Source organism: Chiloscyllium plagiosum, chromosome 3 (genome assembly GCF_004010195.1).
Source record: "Chiloscyllium plagiosum isolate BGI_BamShark_2017 chromosome 3, ASM401019v2, whole genome shotgun sequence".
Lineage (NCBI taxonomy): Eukaryota > Metazoa > Chordata > Chondrichthyes > Orectolobiformes > Hemiscylliidae > Chiloscyllium > Chiloscyllium plagiosum.
This window is the reverse complement of record NC_057712.1, coordinates 62,070,809-62,092,785: the sequence shown is the minus strand read 5'-3', so window position 1 is coordinate 62,092,785 and position 21,977 is coordinate 62,070,809. Positions and strand designations below refer to the sequence as shown.

The 21,977-nt window shown below is 39.2% G+C and overlaps 1 protein-coding gene across 2 annotated transcripts in view; it reads right to left on the bottom strand.

Annotated features, from left to right (window-relative positions):
- The window catches only part of ptchd4 (patched domain containing 4), a 92,968-nt gene that overhangs the window by 56,681 nt on the left and 14,310 nt on the right, over positions 1–21,977 (bottom strand). For both annotated transcript variants that reach the window (XM_043683105.1, XM_043683114.1), the window contains exon 2: positions 7,830–8,307. In XM_043683105.1, the coding sequence (XP_043539040.1) occupies positions 7,830–8,307 (478 nt within the window). The remainder of the gene's footprint in view (positions 1–7,829; positions 8,308–21,977) is intronic.

Below are 21,977 nucleotides of genomic sequence, written 5' to 3'. Positions count from 1 at the left end.
AGTTGGTGGAGTCAAGACAGTGGATAGAAGTTTTGTCCCAATCAGTTTGGTCCCTAAGTCATCCTGTGGTGAAACCATTCTGGGAAATGTTTTAGCCATTTGGGTTGAATTTACTTTAAAATTCCTCACATGCAATCATTTTGTTTGGGTTTTGGGATCATTGTACTTGGTGTAGCATCCTAGGTAGACGCTACTTATGCTGATGGTTCATAATGTACCCCTGTCAATAGTATTCAAGTCTCAATTAGGGGAAATAAAAGAATTCTCAATGTAAATAACCTCTGGCCCTGGCTTCACTTCCTCATGCCAATGGCTTTGGGCATACTTGTTAATTAGATTGAATCTATTAATCCTTCCTTTCGCATGAATCAGTCTTTTGGAGTGTCCTTGTCTCCAATTTATATGAACCTATCCAAAAACGTGAACAAGCATAGCTTTGAGATATACAGGAACAAATTCAAAATATATCAAAATAATTATCTAATCTGAAAATTCTATTGATATCCATGTAAGTGCAAATGCCATTGTAACATTCAAAACAAAATATGCAATTTTAAATGAGAAATTCACAGCCAGAAAGAGACACATTTACTTTATTCCCACTGAAAGTAAAATGATTTGCTTCATTCTTTACTATGTATTCTCTATGACTTTATAGTGTTGGCTATGAACATGAACTCGTAAAGCAAAAATAAAGGTACTGATAAAACTTAGGACAGGAAATTGCTGAAAATGCAAAAGAATTTATTTTTAGCTTTATTAAGCCATTATAAAATTGTAACTGTTCTAAATGATTTTGTATTATGTGTAGTACACCAATAAATTGTTGTCCTATCACATTCAGGACATCATCTATGAGAAATTTGGATGGGTGTTTGAGAAGAATTGCCAAAATGCTAATAGTAAGGAAATGCAATGTTCCAGATTAATTATTCAATATGGGTACTAAAGGAAACATTAGCCTTGTCACTATTATTAATGGGCAGCAAAAAGTTATCACAATTATGTATCTGTACTTGTGTGCAAGAAGACAAGGTGGTGGGAGATTACAGCCTATCCTCACCAAGTTTTCAGTGCGAAACAGTAAGAAACACAGTTCTCAAAACAGCAACATATAGTCTGCTTGAGAAATGCTTATTTGGCTTGAAAGTGGCTAAAGTTTATTTAAGTTGCTGTTTACCATACAAACGTGAATACAAAATGGAAAGGTTATACCACTTTGCTAGTTTACACTAAAAATCTAACATGAATCATTCTGCTAGATGTCAGTCAACGAAGTGGATAAAAATTATTGAAATCTTCAATCGGTCATGATTACATTGAATGGCTGCATGGACAACTCCCATTCCAATGTTCCTAAACAGAATCAAACCTCCCATTCCATTTAGGGAGAAAGTGAGGACTGCAGATGCTGGAGATCAGAGCTGAAAATGTGTTGCTGGAAAAGCACAGCAGGTCAGGCAGCATCCAAGGAGCAGGAGAATCGACGTTTCGGGCATGAGCCCTTCTTCAGGAAATGTTTCCTGAAGAAGGGCTCATGCCCGAAACATCGATTCTCCTGTTCCTTGGATGCTGCCTGACCTGCTGTGCTTTTCCAGCAACACATTTTCAGCTCCCATTCTATTTAGCAGCATTGTAAAACACATTGCAAAACCAACATTCTGCCAGGCAGAAATCTGCCACACTGAATCATTCACATGCAGAATTGTATTTGGCTTATACAAAAAGGCAGAGCATAAATTCTTGGATGGATGATGTCTCAATAAATGTTCTTGGGGAGGATCCAATGTAACCTTGCGATCATCCAGAAAGCTGGAAAAAGCTTCAAAATATATGAACACAATATATACTGTTCCTGACTGTTTATTAAACTTAGCAAATTAGCTTCTAATAAAGTTAACAAAAGCTCTAGGAAGATTCAAAGCAGATGGTTTGCCATGCACTAGCAAACCTCGAGTTCTACTCATGACCCGAGTTTCTCAAAGAATTGGGTTTTATCAACTAACAATTGGTCTAGAAGTTATTAAATAGGTAGAATTGCAATATTTGAAAATTGAACTGTGCCACTACCAAATAGTATTAATTAAATCAGAAGCCAGAGTATCATGATGATCACTGAAACAAATGTGTCAATTCAGATCAATTGTAGCAAGACTGTCACCTTTCCAAAAATCAGAGTATGATAGTAAACACTTTGCAAATCATAACATTTTCAGCAGAAGGATACATCTTAAACATGCTTTACAAATGTGACTAGATTTCCAGTCTTGAGAGTACATGAATTTAATAGAATTTGAGACCAGTCTAGCAAAGCAGAAAGTCAACGCTCATCTTTCCAGCATTGGGTATATGTTTCTATCGTACCTGTTCAAACCACATGAACATCAATATGTGAGCCACAGGAGTTAATGGCTCGGATTTTGTGGTCAGTCACATAATTTATCGTTGACATTGAATAAATCTATATATAATCTGCTGTGATTTTCATGTGACTGTTTAAGGCCTAGATATTTCAAGAAGTGGCAATCACAGTCAGTTTGCCACTCCACTTTTTTTCAATGTTAGTACTGAGCTCCACAATTCTAGCCCAGGTATTTCAATCCCTTCGGAAATACAAACTATAACCATCAGCCCCATTCCTACATAGGGAAAAATAGTTGGAGCAACTCAAACCATGATGGCCAAGCGGTTGAGGCAACTAGTTTGGGGCATGGGAGATGATTGCCAGTTGTCAGGGATTCAGGCTGATGGAGTGGGAGACAGAACCACGGAATCAGGTCACGGGTGAGAGGTTGGCTCATTGGATCCCGGTAGGGAAGCAATAGGATTGTGTTGTTTTGTGGGTAGTAGTTATCAGGGATCCTGGGTGTGTAAAGGGTCAGGGAAATTCTAGTTCTGGAAGAGGGGCTATGTACATGGCAAACTGACAGTCAGCTGAATAGTCACTCAGGAGTTAGACTAGGTTTTTAATCATTTAACTTTTCTAGGGCAAGTTATCATTTAATAAAAGTGAAACCCTCTTGATTCTCTAATGTTATGGGTATATTTTTGGAGGCTCCAGATGTAGGGGAATTACCAATTGGAATCTTTAATTTCTAAGGTCATCAGAATACCCGGGCCCCAGTTTCCAGGAAGTTGAATCCCATCTGGTGCATGCTGCACCAGTGCTGCTGTGTATAGCAGGCAGAAATAGGAGATCATTCTGTGCCTGCCAAATAATCATAGTAGCACAAAACTGCTTAAAGCAGCTCACAGCGTACAATTACAACTTGGCCAGGCAAAGACCACCTCCAATAAGAAATAATACAGTATTCTCTTGGCATTCAAAAGCTTTACCATTGCTGAATTGTCAACCAATAAATTTGTTGCTAGAAACTGAACTGGACTAGTCATATAAATACTGTGGCTGCAAAAGCAGGTCTAAGAATAGGAATTCTGCGGCTAGTAACTCACCACCTGACTTCCCAGAGCCTATCTACCATCTGTAAGACTTAAGTCAGGGAAGTTGAACTTCCTTGAAAACAACACTGCAGGTGCAGCTACACTTCATGGGCTGCAATGGTTTAAGAAGGCAGCTCACCACTACCTTCTCCAGTGAAGTCAGAATAGGGATTAACTGCTGGCCTAACAATCTGTGAAATATTCAAACATTAATATGACTAAATTAAAATATTAAACATAATTTTGAAAAATTAAAAATTCAAGCTTTCTTTAAAAATTGCAAATGCAATCATTTCAAAAGTACAATAACTTTGATTATGTAAAGTATTTTAAAAAGCAATATTTTTACAAATCTCATAAATCATATTAAAAAGTCTGCAGTATTAATTTTTAACATGATTCATTTTTAAATTTAACATACAACTTTAATAGTCTGAAGTTTTGAAATGATGCTATCCTCCTTATTAAGTATTTGTAAACTGAAAGAAGGTACAATACATACAATTATATTGGTATAAAATCTAAAATATAATTATTTTATAATTAATTGTAAGTAGTAGGTGATGAGCCCAAATTCACATGGGTTCCATACCTGCTATTTGAAGTGGTAAATCTTTAGGAATAGCATAGTTTGGCCAAATCCAATTTGTGGATTTACACACTACAAGTTGTGGGTACCTCTGATATCCAATGGCAGTGAATGCTGAACACATTGCCATTACTAGTCTGTCAAAGTTTGGCCCTGTATTTTGGTGAAATGGGTTTTCAGAGATTAATCTTGTTTCAGTGCAATTATTTACAGAATGCTGACTTCCAAACATTAGAAAATTATCACAATTTGAAAGTGCTCCATAAGAGTCAGTTGTATGCTTAATTTCCATAATGTTTGCACCAAACTGCCATCTTGAACACATCCTGTGAATTGTAGCCATAGAATACAGATTTTTATAATTTTAGAAATAAGCATTTACTACCCTCTGGGTGCTTTTTGATGAACAATGATAAAATACACATTTCCCAATAAGGCCGATAATATGAACATAGAAAACATAGAAAAATACAGCGCAGTACAGGCCCTTTGGCCCTCGATGTTGCGCCGATCCAAGCCCACCTAACCTACACTAGCCCACTATCCTCCATATGCCTATCCAATGCCCGTTTAAATGCCCATAAAGAGGGAGAGTCCACCACTGCTACTGGCAGGGCATTCCATGAACTCACAACTCGCTGAGTAAAGAGCACGACTCGCTGAATAAAGAGTAACAGATAGCCACAGATGCAATCCAAGTGAGATTCTGCAATAGTTGTTTTTTAGGAATTTACATTGTTTTTGCGTTATTAAGTAATCATTTCATGAATTTTAACTTTAAAACTTATGTTTTGTAAATAAAAATTATTCTTGGAAATTTTCCACATAACTGAATGGAATGACTTTACGACAGGAGGAACAGTATTCAATGGCCAGTAGGTACTCCAAAGCCACAAAGATGAGTAATTTATGATAACTGCTGCTGAATAAAGGCCCTAGGATGCAGGAGGCTGAAGACACACAAAAATTCTTGGAACATTCTGGATCAACAATAAAAACCTATCCCAGAATAATGCAAAATGTTGTGGGATCATTGTAGGTAACTAAAATGAATAATTGTAAATTAATAATTCTCATGTATTCTTAAATTTATTTGAAAAAGATGTCCATTCTGTCAAAAGAAATGAATAACAGAGACATTTAGATAGATTACCATGTCATAATGTCAATACCTCACGTTGACCTGGCAATGCATTCTCCAGCAATACTGCTGGCTCCTATTCAGCAGGATAACATATTCCATGTACTACTTCTTGTTCCAAGGTACTGGCAGTGGGAATAAATCAGGCATGAAGTCCTATTTTCCTGTAGACTTTAAGTTGAGTGAAACTAGAAGACTTATCTTCTAACTATTCACAGCGAGCTTATTCTGATGCTTGTTTTTATTTACCAAATTAAGTTGCTTGTTTGAACTAGGAAGTTTGTAACAAATCCTGCATAATGTTCACAAAAGAAAATGCTAAATCAGATTTTGTATGCATGGCTTTATAAGCCTCTTTGGGGAATTTGTAAATGTTCAAATAAATGGCAAACAATATCTTAAATGATTTGAGTCTTCAATGTGTTTGGCCAATTGCTTCAGTGATTTAAAAGTCCTTGAAGTTGAGGATAATCTCCTGCCTGTGAAACATACAGCACAGCAGAGAGTTCCCTCCTGCAGATGCTTAATGAGTGAGAATCTTCCATAACTCAAAGATTACAACAGGAATTTCTACAGCTTTCAGTTAGTTCTGTAGCTGGGATGAAAAGTGAATCATGATCCTGCACGGATAATTGGAAGGATTCTGGACAGTATTTTAACAGTGGCATCAACCAAGAGCTGTTGCCAGGATTGGTCTGCCATTGAGGATGGCACTTCAAGCTGGCAACTCAATGACCACTACTACACTATGGATAGAAATGGTTGTTGTGCTACAGAGAGAAACAGAGTTCTTTATGTTAGAATTTGTTTTTTTTTAACTTAATGTGCCAGCAACAGGCAACTAGTCATCAGTAGGGTGAATCCGCCAGTTCAGGGTTGGAACCAGATGGGAACAACCCTTCTTAATGTGCTATGTATGGGGTATAAAGGAAGACCAGCCCTTCAGAATCTGCTGAGAGAGTTCCATGGTTTACATAGTTCCCTTCCCATGTGGCATGGCCCTGGTCAAATGACTAATTGGCCATCAATCAGTAGGTGGTCATGCCTCTCTATTTTCAAGTCTCTAAATACTCTGTCACAACGGGATTAAGACAGGCTTTCCCAAACCTTACTGCTGCAATTTTATGAGACTTCCTTCTTTTCATCCTGACTTCAGGGGATGGGTATAATCTAACCCAACAGGTCTTGGCAGGTGGATATGAATTTGGTAGATATCTTCCTTCTAAGAAAAGCCAACTGCTGCTGGCAGCAAGGGAGTGCTGAACACTTTTTTTGTTTTGCTATAGTAATAATTCATCTGCAGCGTTTTTTGATGCAAGAAAAGAGAAAATCTGTTTCCATGAGTTGTAATTCCCCGTGGAACTCAATTATAGATCACCAATGAAACTATGACAATGTAAATGGAATTTTCTTTCATTAAGTATCATATGCTTAATTTTTCTTCACTTTTTCCATTTGTCAGAATGTTGAAATGTGGCATATGAGTAGTAATTCAAAACAGGCAAGAATGAAGTGGCAGCTCATGTAAAACCATATGTGTGTATGATGGATTTAGTTTCACTATTACCCAAGGCAAATTTCACCCACATCTTCTCTTTGATCCTTAAAGTAGAATGCTTTTCAATTGCTATCTGCACATGTTCTGTGCTGTCTCCTTAATCTGACCTTGCAGAATGCAGATACCTACATAATCAGAAGCATTTGTGACTTTTTCTCCAAATTTTGAATATTTTTCCAACATTTTTTTTCTCTCAGTGATTACATTTTATAATCACACTAGAGGGGCTCTCTTGTGGTGCAGTGGTAGTGCCCCTACCCCTGGAACAAGAGGTCTGGGTCAAGACCCACCTGCTCCAAAGGGGTGTAATAGCATCTCTGAACAGGTTGATTTGAAAAATTTGTACAATCACACAAAAAGAAGAAAAAAAAGCAGCAATGAGACAATTGGTCTCATTAGTTTAATTGGTTTGATTAAGCTATTACTTTGACTGTTGTATGATGAACCTTTCAGGCAAGTTTTTTTTAACCAAGTTGGCTTTACATCATCATCAACTTTAGAATTAACCAAGCACAGGGAATTAACCAATCCAGTTGTGATTCATAGAGAACAATTATAAAACTTCTCCATTACTTAATCTTCTTTGTCAGTGTGTTATCAACATAAATGTTAATCTACATCTAGTCAAGTAACAGGATAAAAAGAGTTCTTCTGTGACAGGCACATCCTCAAACAATGACAATACCCAACACTTTTTTTTCGTGAAAAGCAGTACAATTAAGTAAAGCAAAGAACTACAATTCCTAGAGAGAAACAAATAAAAACACAAATTAATGGAGAAACTCAGCAGGTCTGGAAGCATCTGTGCAGAGAAAACAGGGTTAATGTTTTGAGTCCAGTGACCTTTCCTCAGAACAGTTCTGAGGAAGGGTCACTGGACTCAAAACTTCAATTCTGTTTTCTTTCCAGAAATGCTGCATGACCTGCTGAGTTTCTTCAGAAAATTCTGTTTTTGAGTGTTTCAGTACATTTAACGTGGCTTTGTAACGTATGCATCTCATCACTTATAAGGTATATATTAACTTCACAAAAGTATTCTTGAAAATGCACACACTCAAACTATGGTTTATCAAAGAGAGAGGTTTTGGAGCAATAATTACCCATGGCAAAGAAAGGAATTCCCAGTAGAGTGGAGTTGTATTTGCCATCAGTGCTGATGAATATCCCTGCTGCAGTGACAGTGGAAAGGCAGATTGTGATAACTCCTAGCAGTCCTAGGAAAGGTTTGCTGCGGAGGCAGTCCCTCATTGCGCTGGTGAGAGTGGCAGCAATCAGAACCAAAACTAGGCTCACCACCACTTCAGTTCTGGCCACAGTATTGGTCTTATAGAAGTCCTTCCATAGACCAGAAGATGTCAGGGGGTATAATTGCAGATCACCGTGCTCCTGTTGAAATTTAAGCATGAGCTGGCAGAATTCAGCTTCCCACTTCTCTGCAACATCTTGTAAGGCAGACCCGTAGCTTTGTAGGTAGTAGGTGATCTGTACTGCACTGGCTGATTTAACCTGGTGTTCTCTACTGTTGGGGATGAAGACCACTCCTCCAAGCTGATGTCCGATAAAAGTCACCCTACCGTCCTTTAATGATAAAATGATTGTGTTCATATTAACTTACAATTCACAAAAAAGTTGCACAATTTTTTCATTAAATATATTAGAGCTAAACCATGCAGTAATATATAACGAATAAATACTGAAAAACATTTAAAGTTGTCATGCGGAAATAAAAATGATCATTCTTGTTGCTGAGAGTGATGATCAATTCTGACTGAGGGTATGATAGCAGATCAGTGAAACTAAAATTCTGCACAATTTTTGGTATGATTAGAATAATTGTGGCATGTGAGAATTTAGAGAGGAGCCAACCTTGTCTATAGTTTTCACCTTTCAAATCGCATTGCTAATTTGGATCTGATGAGGTAGAAAAGTATTAAATTGGTGTTGGTATTAGGTTGAGGGCTGTTACTGAGCTCTGCATATATATCTGAATTTGAATACATCTTAGGCAGATGAAATGTCATTATTGAATTAATATAAAGCCCAAGGGTCACTTGGCAAGATACTTCAGACTGTTGAGCACAGCTTGTTTTCTCTCCTCACCAACATAGGCATTGAGTGATAAGGTTTCATGTTGGGTATTTTTACAGATGGGCATATGGAATTCCTATATTATCAAACTAACACTGGCCATTCTGGAACTCCAGGATCTCTATGTGCAGAAACAAAGCCCTTTTTGGAGTGAGAGTTTGGAATCTGGCGTGACATGCATGAGATTGTGGCAGAGTTGGCTTCAGAAGTGCAGCAAGCATTGACTTGAAGAAGGCAGGTAATGATATAGTGGCATTATTATAAGACTATGAATCTATGGACCTGGGTTCAAATCCTATTGCGGTTGATAGGGGAAACTGACTTCAATTTAAAAAAAAACCTGGAATTAAGAGTCTAATGATGAGCATGAAATCATTGCTGATTGTGGGGAAAGCCCCATCTGGTTCACTAATTCCCTGCACAGAAAGAAATTTGCTGTCCTGACCTGATCTGCCCTACGTGTGACTCCAGATTAACAGCAATTTGGTTGACTCATAACTCCCTCTGGGCAGTTAGGTATTGGTATGAATGCCAGCCTAGCCAATGATGTCCACATTCCATGGATGAATAACAAAAAAAAAATTGAAGAGTGCGTTAGCTGAGTTGTTCTTTCTGAATTCAGTTGATACTTTTGGCATTGAATGGTCTTCCTTTGTGCTGTAACTATTGGTGTTATATTTAACAGCAAGATAATCGCTCACGCACATAGCAAGATCATTACTAAGACATCTAATGTCCACATTCCTAACATCACTCAACTCTACCTCAGCTTCTCCATTACTGAAACCTTACCAAGCTCTTGTCCCCTCTGTAGGAAAGCTCAGGAGAGGTTATTAAAACCTTCACAACATAAAATAGAACAGAGTGTTTGGAAAGGTTTAGGAATCAAACTTCAAGCACACCAGATAAAGGAATGACAATGACAAGAGGAACAGTAATTACTGGAACTCAAGGTGCTGTGTACAAAATAAAGTAAATGAGCTTGTGGCGCAGACTGAAATTGGCAGGTATGATGAAGTGGGCATCGTGGAGATGTGGCTGCAGGGGATCAGGACTGGGAGGTAAATATCCAAGGACATACAGCCTATCGAAAAGACAGGCAAGTGGGCAGATGGGGTGGTGTTGTCTTATCAGTAAGAAATTAAATTAAATCAATAGCAAGAAATGATAACGGTCAAATAATGTAGAGCTGAGGAAGCGCAAAGGTAAAAGGAGTTATGTACAGATGTTTGACCAGTAGTCAGGATGTGGGGCACACGGTGAACCAGAAGATAGAAAAGGCATGTAAGAAAGGCAAGGTTACAGTGATCATGTGGGATTTCAATATGCAGGTGGACTGGGAAAATTAGTTTGGTAGTGGATCGCAAGAAAAGGAACCTGTGGAATGTCTATGAGATGGCCTTTGGAGCAGCTTGTGGTGGAGCCCACTAGGGAACAGGCAATTCTGAATTAAGTGATGTGTAAAGAGTCTGACTTGATAAGGGAGCTTAAGGTGAAGGAACCCTTAGGAGGCAGTGACTATAACATTATAAAATTTACTCTGCAATTTGAGAGGGAGAATGTGGAATCAGATGTAATGGTATCGCAGTTGAATAAAGGCAACCACAGAGACATGACTAGAATTGACTGAGAGAAGACCCTAGCAGGAAAATCTGTGGAATAGCAGTGGCAGGAGTTTCTGGGAGTAATTTTGGCAATATAGCAAAAATTCATCCCTGGGCAAAAGAAGCATACAAGAGGGAGGACAAGGTAACCATGGCTGACAAGGGAAGTCAGGGACAGCAGAAAAACAAAGGAAAAAGCATATAATGTGGCAAAGGGCAGTGGAAAACCAGCGGATTGGGGAACCTCCAAAGACCAACACAGGACAACTAAAAAAGAAATAAGGAGGGATAAGATTAAATGTGAGGGTAAGCTAACTAGTAATATAAAGTAAGATTGCAAGAGTTTCTTTAGATATATAAGGGGCAAAAGAGGGGTAAAAGTGGACATTGGGCCTTTGGAAAATGACGCTAGAGAAGTAGTAATGGGGAGCAAAGAAATGGCAGAGGAACTGAGCAAGTCCTTTGCATCAGTCTTCACAATGAAAGACACAAGTAACAGAGGTAAGTATACTAACAATCACCAAGGAGTAGGTGCTAGAAAAACTGAAAGATCTAAAGGTGGATAAATCACCTGGACTAGATGGACTCCAGAGTTTTGAAGAAGATAGCTAAAGAGAAAGTGGAGGTGTTGGTGATGATCTTTCAAGAATCACTGAGTCAGGGAGGGTCCTAGAGGACAGGAAAATTGCTAATGTGACTGCTCCACCCCCTCCCCCCCATTAAGAAGAGAGTAAGGCAAAGGACAGGAAATTACAGGCTGATTAGCCTGACCTCAGTCGTTGGTAAGATTTTGGAGTCCTAGCGAGTTTTGAGAAGATCTTGGAGTCCATTGTGAAGGATGAGATTTCTGAGTACTTGGAAGTGCATAGTAAAATAGGACAAAGTCAGTATGGTTTCATTAAGGGGCCATCAGCCTGACAAATCTATGAGAATTCTTTGAGGAGGTAATGAGCAGGTTAGACCAAGGAAAGCCAATGGATGTACTTGCTCAGTTCCTCTGCCATTTCTTTGCTCCCCATTACTACTTCTCTAGCGTCATTTTCCAAAGGCCCAATGTCCACTTTTACCCCTCTTTTGCCCCTTATATATCTCAAGAAACTCTTGCAATCTTACTTTATATTACTGGTTACTTGGACTTCCAGAAGACCTTTGGCAAGATGTCACACAGGAGGCTCCTGAGTAATATAAGAGACCATGGTGTTAGGGGCAAGTTACTAGCATGGATAGAAGATTGGTTGTCTGGCAAAAGCAGAGAGTGGGGATAAAAGAGTCCTTCTCAGGATGGTAGCCGGTGTTTTCCAGAAGGGTCAGTGTTGGGATCATAACTTTTCACTTTATACATTAATGATCTAGATGAAGGAACTGAGAGTGTTCTGGCTAAGTTTGCAGATGATACAAAGATATATGGAGGGACAGGTAGTTTTGAGGAGGCAGGGAGGTTGCAGAAAGATTTGGACAGGTTAGGGGAGTGGGCAAAGAAATGGCAGATGGAGTACAACATGAGAAAGTACAAGGTCATGCACCTGGCAGGATGAATAGAGCCATGGACTATTTTCTAAATGGGGAGAAAAATCAGAAATCTGAAATGCACAGTAACTTGGGAGTCCTAGTCTGGGATTCTCTGAAGATAAACTTGCAGGTTGAGCCAGTAGTCAGGAAGGTAAATACAATGTTGGCATTTATTTCAAGAGGGTTAGAATATAAAAGTAGGGATGTACTTCTGGCTTTATAAGGCTCTGCTCAGGCCACGTTTTGAGAATTGTGAGCAATGTTGGGTTCCATATCTCAGGAAGGATGTACTGGCCCTGGAGTGCATCTAGAGGAGATCCCAGGAATGTAAGATCCCACGAGAATGATCCCAAGAATGAAAGGCTTAACATATGAGGAATGTTTGAGGACTCTGGGTCTATACTCCATGGAGTTTAGAAGGAGAAGGGAGAATCTAATTGAATATTACAGAATACTGAACGGCCTGGACAGAGTGGATGTTGGGAAGATGCTTCCATTAGCAGGAGAGACTAGAACCTGAGAACACAGTCTCAGAGTAAAGGAAAGACCCTTTAGAAAAGAGATGAAGAGAAACTTCTTCAGCCAGAAAGTGGTGAATCGATGGAATTTATTGTCACAGAAGGCAGTGGAGGCCAGGTGTCATTGAGTATGCTTAAGACAGAGGTAGATTGTTAAGGGGATCAAAGGTGAAAGGGAGAAAGCTGGAGAATGGATTGAATGGTGGAGCAGACTCAATAGGCTGAATGGCATAATTTCTGCTCCTATGACTTATGGTCTTATAGTATTTGGCTATTCCAACAAACTCTTGTTTGGCCTCCAACATTCCATCCTCTGTAAACTTCAGATCTTCCAGCCCTCAGCTGTCCATGAGTTACACCAAGTCCAGTTCGTCTAATACTTCTGTGCTTGCTGCTCAACATTGGCACCCAGTTAGGAAATGCCTTGTTTTCAAGTGTTTCAGCCTTGATTTCAAATCCATCCATTGTCTCACCCTTTCCTATTTCTCTTCCAACCCAAAGCCCTCAATGACAACTGCCCTTGTCTAATTCTGACCTACATATATATATATTTATATATATATATATATATATATATGGCTGTTTTGATCACTTCACCATTGACAGCCATGCCTTCAATTATCTGGCCCCTAACTTCTGGAATTTCCTCCCTGAACCTCTTGGCCTCTCTACTGCTAGAGCCTCCTTTAAAAATTTCCTTAAAATCTACCTTGTTGACCAAGCTTTTGGTCATCTGACTTAATGTCACCTCATGTGGTTCAGTGATATATATAGTTTTAGAATCTTCCTTCACAATAACTTTGAATACTTTATTACATTAAAGGCCTTACATAAATAGATTTTACTGTTATAGGTATATACTCTTTCAACATATACAATTCTTTTAATTTCTTCTTAATTGCATAGACAGTATTATTGTAATTAGAGGACATCAGTCTGTCCTTTATGTCAATATTTACATTAAATAATTCAGATCTGGTAATGCTACCATTAAAATCCGATCTTCACTGTGAGAATACATCATGATGTGTGGCACTATCAGCATGCTAAATGGGATAGACTTTGAAAAGATCTAGCAACACAAGATTAGATACCTATGAGGTGCTGTGAGCCACTGGCAGCAGCAGAATTATAGTCCAACACAGTTTGCAATCTCAAGGAGCAGAATATCCCCACTCTACCATTATCATCAAGCCACAGGATCAATCCTTGTTCAATGAAGAGTGCAACAGCTCATACCAGGAGCACCACCAGGCATATCTGATAAGGCTACAAAGACACAGGATAACTTATATTTAAAACAGCATGGATAGTAAGTGATCAGCTGAGCTAAGCAATTCCACAGTCAACAGATCAGATTGAAGCACTTCAATCCTGCTATATCCAGTTGGTAATGGTGGTAGACCATTAAAACCTCACTGGAGGAACAGGCTCTACAAATATCCTCATCATCAATGATGGACGAGCCTAGCACATCAGTGCAAAACATAAAGCTGAAGCATTTTCAACAACCTTCAGCCAGAAGTTCCAATTTTTTGATCCATGTTAGCATCCTTCAGCAGTCTCCAGCATCGTGGATCCCATTCTTCAGCCAATTCAATTCAACCCACATGGTATCAAGAAATAGCTGAAGGCACTGGATATTGCAAAGTCCATGGGGCCTGACAACTTTCCAGCAGTAGTACTGAAGACACAAGTTTCAGAACTTGCAGCATCCCTCCAAGGTTTTAGTACAGATATAGTACTAGCATCTACCCAACAAAGTGGAACATTTCCCAGCTTTATCCTGTGCACAAAAGCAAGACAAATCCAATCAATTCAATTTTCAGCCTATCAGTCTTCTCTATGTCATCAGTCATGCGGTAGAATGGGTCATCAATAGTGCTCTCAAGCAGCACTTTCTTAGCAATAACCTGCTCACTGATATCCAGTTTGGGTTCTGCTGGAGCCACTCAGCTCCTGACCTCAGCCTCAGGTCAAACTTGGACAAAAGAGCCAAATTCCAGAGGTAAGCTGAGAGTTACAGCCCTTGTCATTGAAGCTGTACTTGACCTGGCTAAACTACAGTCACTGGGGCTCAGGAAAAATATTCTCTGCTTTTAGAGTCAAATCTGGCACAAAGGAGGATGATTGGGGCTGTTGGAGGACAGTCATCTCAGCTCTAGGACATCTGTGCAGGACTATCACAGGGTAGTGTCCCAGATCCAACAATCCTCAGCCACTCCATCAATGATCTTCCCTCCATCATAAGGTCAGAAGTGGAGATGTTCACCAATGGTTCCACAAAGTTCAGTACAATTCATGACTCCTGAGATATTGAAGAAGTCTATGTCCAAATGCAATAAGACCTAGAAAATATCTCGATTTGGACTGACAAATAGTAAGTGACATTCATGCAACACAAGTGCCAAACAATTACTATCTCCAACAAGAGAGAATCTAATCATCACACCTTGCCATTCAATCACATTACTATGACTTAATCCCCCAATATTAACATCTTGCAGACTACCTTTGTCTGGAAACTGTACTGGACTCGATAAATGAATATTAGAGTAGGTCAGACACTTGGAATCTCACAGCAAATAATTTGCCTGCCGACTCATCAAAGACTGTTCACCATCTACAAGACACAAGTCAGGATTCTGATGAAATAATCCCCACTTGCCTGGATGAATGCAGCTCCAATAAGACGAGGAGGTTGATACCATTCTAAACAAAGCAGCCCACTTGACTGACACCACATCCACAAACATTCAGTCTCTCCACCACTGATATTCAGTAGCAGCAGTGTGCACCAACTCAAGATGCACTGCAGAAATTCATCAACGCTCCTTTGACAACAGTAAAAACAGTGATAAATGGAATAGTAGAGCCAATTATTGAGCAAAGAAGGGATCTACACAAAAACAAGAGGCATGCTGAGGTGTCAAATGAATGCATTGCATCTCACTTTATCTGTAAGGAAGACACTGCCAACCTGTGGTAAAAGTGTAGTAAAATCAGTCACTAGAATAGTTATATATTTATAAAAGGGAGGTACTAAATAAACTGTCAATATTTCAAGTGAGACTGAACATTGCAGAGCCGCTGGCCAGAACCTGTCCATCTTCCTTCGGTTCAGGGAGTGGTGCTGGGGAACTGAATAATTGAAAACATCCCTCCTGTTCAAAAATGGTTTTAAAGGAAGGCTAGGCAATTACCTTAGCGGTGAGGAAACTTATGGAAACAATTCTTCAGAAAAGAATTAATAGTCACACAGAAATCAGCGAGTGGTTTCTGAAGAGTCAACATGGATTTGTTAAGGGAAATCTGTGTCTAATCAACTTGCTGGAGTTATTTGAAGAGGTAACAGAATTGATGAGGGTAAGGCACTTGTGGTGGTGCACATGGACTTCGATACAGTGTCAAACCACAGACTTGTGAGGAAATATATCTGTTATGGAATAAAAAGAACAGTAGCAATATGGATAGAAACATATAAATTGGAGCAGGAGTAGCCCATTCGGCCATTTTGAGCTTGGTTCACTATCATACGATCATGACTGATCATCCAACTCAAGAGCCTGTCCTGGCTTTTTCCCAATATTCTTTGATTCCTTTAGCCCCAACTGCTATATTCAATATCTTCTTGAAATCAAATAATGTTTTGGCTTGACTGCTTTCTGTGGTAGCGAATTCCACAGGCTCACCACTTTCTGAGTGAAGACATTTCTCCTCACCTTAGACCTATGTGGTTTACCCTATACAATCGGACTGTGTTCTGGGTTCTGGATTACCCTAACATTGGAAATGTCCTTCCTGCATTTTCTCTATCTCTTTCTGTTAGAATTTTATAGATTTCAGTGTAATACCCCATAATTCTTCTTAATGCCAGTGAACAGAATCCTAACGACTCAATCTCTCCTCATATGTCAATCCTGCCATTCCAGGAATCAACTTGGTAAACTTTTGCTGCACTCACTCTATAGCAAGAATATTCTTTCTCAGATAAGAGACTAAAACTGCACACAATATTCTAGGTGTGGTCTCACCAAGGACTTGTATAACTGCAACAAGATATCTTTGTTCCTGTACTCAAATCTTCTTGCTATAATGACCAACATACCATTTGCCTTCTTTACCACCTGCTGCACCTGCATGTTTACTTTGAGCAATTGGTATACGTGGACACCCAAACCTTGAAAATTAGTTGAATGATATGATAAGGAGGGTAAGGATCAAAGGTTTTTGGGGGGCTGGAAGGTTTGTAGTGGAATTTTCCAGGTACTGTTGCTTTTTCTGATATATAAAAATGTTACGCAGTGGTCAGTTTCAAAGCTTTCAGGTGATATAAAACCTGGGAGAATTGTAAAACATTTGAGGGACAATATACAACTTCAAATAGACATTGCCATGATAGTATCATGGATGGATAAGTGGCAGATGAAGTTCAATGCAGGTAAGTATGAGGTGATACACTCTGGTACAAGGAACATGGACAGACATGGAGAGTAATTAATTGTAATATTCTCAAGGATGTGCAGGAGCACAGAGACATGTGTATATGTTCATAAGTCATGAAAGGTAGCAGGATAGCTAGAGAGTACTTAATAAAGTATACCATATTCTATGTTTTGTTAATTTGGCCATGTAATATAACAGCAGGAAGGGTATGTTGAACTTATATAGGACACTAGTTAGACCTCACCTGAAGTACTGTGTTCAGTTCTCGGCAGCATGTGAATGCATTGGAAGGAGTGCGTTGAGGTTTAGAAAATGCTTAAAGGGATGAGACAATTCAGCTTGAAAAAAAGACTATTTTCCTTAGAGACGAAAAGGCTCAGGGGAAATATAATAATTTTCAAAATCATGAGGGGACTGGATAATATGAGCTATGGAAAAACTGTTCCTGTTCATAAAAGAACCAAGAATCAGAGGGCATAATTTTAAAGTCTGTTGCAAAAGAAACAAATGTGAGGTGAGAAAACCTTCCTTACACAGTGAGTAATTAAGTTATGCTGCACACTGCATGGAAATGTGGTGGAGGTAGGTTTCATTGAAGCATTCAAGATGGCATTACATTACTATTGAATTAGAAACAATATATAGGGCTACAAGGAAAAGGCAGGAGATTGGCACCAACTTATAATGTTCAGAGTGCTGGTTTGATATGATGGGCTGAATGGCCCTTCTGTACTATAACAATTCTGTGACTCTCTGATATTTTATCTTCTGTGACGCCTGTAATGTTTTGGTGAAGATGTGCTGGTTTTGTGGGACCTATATATAACATAAGCTGAAATACGATGCAATAATTTTGCATGTCATAAATACAAGCCATTAATATAACAAATTTTGCTAATAACATTGTAGCTACCATGGAATTGCAGTTTACATGCAGTTGTGCTCACACAGCTCATTTAGAAGGGTAACAAAAGTGTCATCAATCATCCTTTTTTAACTGGGTTAACAGACATGCACAAAATTAACATTAAATATCATGGTGATCTTCTTAGTTAAACTTTTTCACAGTTTCACCTCAAACTGTTTTATGGGTGTTATTAGATTTACCAATTCTTAAACTCAAGATTGTTAAACACAAAATTGTCAGTCATTTATCATATCTCAGAAAAATGACTATTTCCAGAGAAATAGTTGGAAATGAGTTTTCTGTCTGCTTATTGGTAAGAAATGTAAGCTCACAGCTTAATGCTGACACTAAAGGGTGATTATTAGCAATCTCAATAAAATAGAGGAAAAAGATTAGTGGTGCGAGAAATGAAATAACGGGGTAAGTTTTCCTATTTTTAGGCAGAATGTTTTATCATGGCACTCAGTCTGCCAATGGTCCATGGCAACTTTTCCCATGCAATCTTCTACTTGTTATTTCATTATTATACAAGTGACTACCACAGCGCCTGTCTTCTGAAATTGGATGGAAGAAGGCTGACTGGTTGCTGCTGTTAGAACTTTGCAACGTTCATGCCATGAGCACCATATTTAAATCCAGCTCCACAGAACTTCAGATGCTGTAGGTCAGGAATTGTCTACACACTGTGGTTCTGCAGTGTCATCCTCAAGTTAGATCAAGACTGTGGATGCTGGAATTCTGAAACAAAAGCAGAAATTGTTGGAGAAACTCGGCAGGTCTGGCAACATCTACAGAGAGAAAGCAGAGTTTACAATTTGGGTCCAATGACCCTTTATTAGAACTGGTTCTGTTGGAGGGTCACTAGACTTGAACCTTAGACAGATGCTGTAGGAGCTGTGGAATTTCTCCAGCAATTTCTGTCTTTGTTTAAGTTATCTCCTTAGTTTGCTGACAGGGATCGAGAAAAGAAAGGATTGTGGAGAGGGTGGGAATGTTGCATCCTGCTGACTGGCAAAGAAGACAATATCACCAGATCCAGTCAGACTGGACTAAGATAGTGACCCAGGCTTGGGCAGTTCTCCAGTAACATATAATGCACAGCAGTACATGATGAAGGTTAGCAACCTTCTGGACTACATGGTGCAGTGGATCAGTGGTTATCACTGTTGCCTCACAGCACCAGGGTCCCAGGTTCGATCCCAGCCTTGGGCGACTGTCTGTGTGGAGTTTGCACATTCTTCACGTGTCTGCGTGGGTTTCCTCTGGATGCTTCGGTTTCCTCCCAAAGTACAAAGATGTGCAGGTCAGGTGGATTGGCCACGTTAAATTGCTCATACTACCCAGGAATATGCAAATTAGGTGGATTGGCCAAGGTAAATGCAGAGTTACAGGGATAGGGTATGGGATGAGTCTGGGTGGAATGCTCTTTGGAGAGTTGGTGGTGACATGTTGGGCTGCTGGGCACGTTTCCACACTGTAGGGATTCTAAGTATAAATGGCATCAACTTCTGTCTGCAACCTCATATTCACAGAATATTCACAACTCACACAAAATCTGCCTCTCTCTAGGGCTCATGGACTCTAACTCCCAATCTTATATGATTCACAGCCACCTCATCCACCCAAACTACTGACACTTTCTGCTGTTCTATTCACTCACAGGGGACACCTCTCCACATCATTTGTTCCTGCATCACCATTAACAGATATTCCATCCACTTTAATTGTCCTTAATCCCTTCTTTTGTTTTATTGCAGAAAGAATTGACCCACCCCACAAACTGATGTCTTCACAGTACCCAGACTGACCTGCATGGAACCCCTGGACTTGTTCCACTTGATCTGCAGGACTGACCGTGGCTCAATCCCCAGATTGCAAAGAATGAATCCCTAATCTGTGGTCAGACTAAGCACCTGCCTGACCATGTCCAACTATCTGAACTGGAATCGGATGAGCTCATTGACTAATTGTAACAGAAACCCCTGAATGACCATTGTCCTCCTTGCCCCCTGAAAGGACTGCCTCCCATTGACTTTCAGACATGGGCATTTGCTTGAAGCATGCGCAGTTTCTTTGCCTCATAATCTGCCGGCATATGTTGTAGGTTTGGAATTGAATCAGCAAGGTGCCATAAAGCAACATGCCCACTCTTTTGACTGCTCGATTCTCCAAGCCACAATTTGTCTGATTCTCCCTATATGTTAAAAAAACAATACAGGCCACAGAAGCTGACAACTGCAAAACAAATGAGCACTATGAAATGAAGCCAGAAGCTGTAAAATACAGCATGAGATGTATGTATCTCCTTGCAGGTAACGTGATCTGGTTAACACATACAAGTTATAGATATCCCTCAGCCCCAAAGTGAACTCCTGAAGAGCTGAAGCTGTATAACAGCTGATCCGAGACCAGGCACGATAGTGTTGTGACAGGGGTGGCTTGCCAATACTAACTTACTTATATGGAAAATGCAGGAGGATAATACGTCTAGAGCAAGCAGGGACGTTGTATTGAAGGCAAAATGAGGTGAGGCCTGGAGAGGCAAGTGGTGAACTGCTGCTGCCAGGTACCAGCTTTGACTTTCAGTTCAAAATGTTACGCCATCTAGTTTCTCAGATATGAGGAAAATTGGAAGCGGCAGAACAATGAGTCAAGTTGGACTATTAATCAGATTCAAATACAGAGAAATAAAGTTATCACTGTTCATTAGTGAGATCCAGAACTTATCATTTAAATCTTAACAGTAAAATGCAGAATGTTTTCATTTTTGCCATAATTTCCCACATTTCATGTCATTGCCCATTGTTCAAGGGAATAGATAATCTGTCCAATATTCCTTTGGTAAATGACGATAAATAATGTATTTTTCTAAGGATGGATGTGAGGAACAATTATTTTTGTTAATCGATGTTTCAAATCATATGAGATGTTTGTGTAACAGAAGAAAAATCAATTTTCCAATCAGATTAGTTGTTATTATCAATTGATCAGATTAGTTGAAAGACCTGACTCAAGATTATTAGAATCCAAGCTAGTGTATGTTTCAGTGACACAATAACTTTTATCAAGGATAGCACATTTTGACAAGGTATATAAGGAGTTTGAAGCAGCTTTCCTGAAAAAAATAACATCCCAGCAACAGTGATGCAATTATTACAGATTTTAGTCAATTTCGCTGTGATTAAAGTCTATGGGTGATTTCAGCCATTCAGTTAGAATAAAGCCAAACTGAAAGACTGTTCAAACATATGCATGATAAATGTTTCATTGGCAGTGCACGTAAGTTTAATAGATTGGCAAACATTTTCAAAGCAACTTTGTCAAAGTAGAAGATGAAAAATGAAAAAGAAAGCTACATGAGAATACTGTTTATATTGTGATTTAACACAGCAGTTTTGAATGATTTATTACTTTTCTATGAATGAAGAATACTACAAGAAACGAAGGGCAAATTTTATCCTCCCATGTGATGGATTTGCACATGGGTGGGGGTTATGAAATGCTACAGGTGCTTTCCAAGCACTTCTGCACTGTCCCCACTAAAATTATGCAGTGATGTACAGTTGAGACACTTAAGTGGCCAATTAATGACCTAAGGAAGGAATGAAAATTATGACCAGTGACTCTGCAATTTCCATTTTCACTTCCCTCAGTATCCTGAATGATTCCCTGTTCAAGTCCTGGTATGCAAAACGCCTTGGATTCCAGCATCTGCAGTTTTATCGTCTCACTAACCAGACAATTTTAGCAGGTAATCGGGAAGGCAAATGCAATACTGGCCCTTATTTCTTAGAGAATGGAGTACAAAAATGGGGAGGTTTTGCTAAAACTATGTAAGGCACTAGCTAGACCACACCTAGAAAATTGAGCAGTTGTGGTCTCCTTACCTAAGGAAAGATATGCTGGCATTGGAGGCAGTCTACAAATGGTTCACTGGGTTAATTCCACACATGGAGGGAATTTTTTATAAGGAAAGTTTGAAAAGTTTGGGCTTGTATTTATTAGAGTATAGAAAATAATGAAAGGGAATCTAATTGAAATGTAAAAGGTTGTAAGGGGTCTTGATGGGATGAATGCTGAGAGGCTGTTCCCCTTGTGGTAGCGACTTGGCATAATTTCAGAAAATGGGGTCACCCTTTTAAGACAGAGATGAGGAATATTTTATTTCTCCCAGAT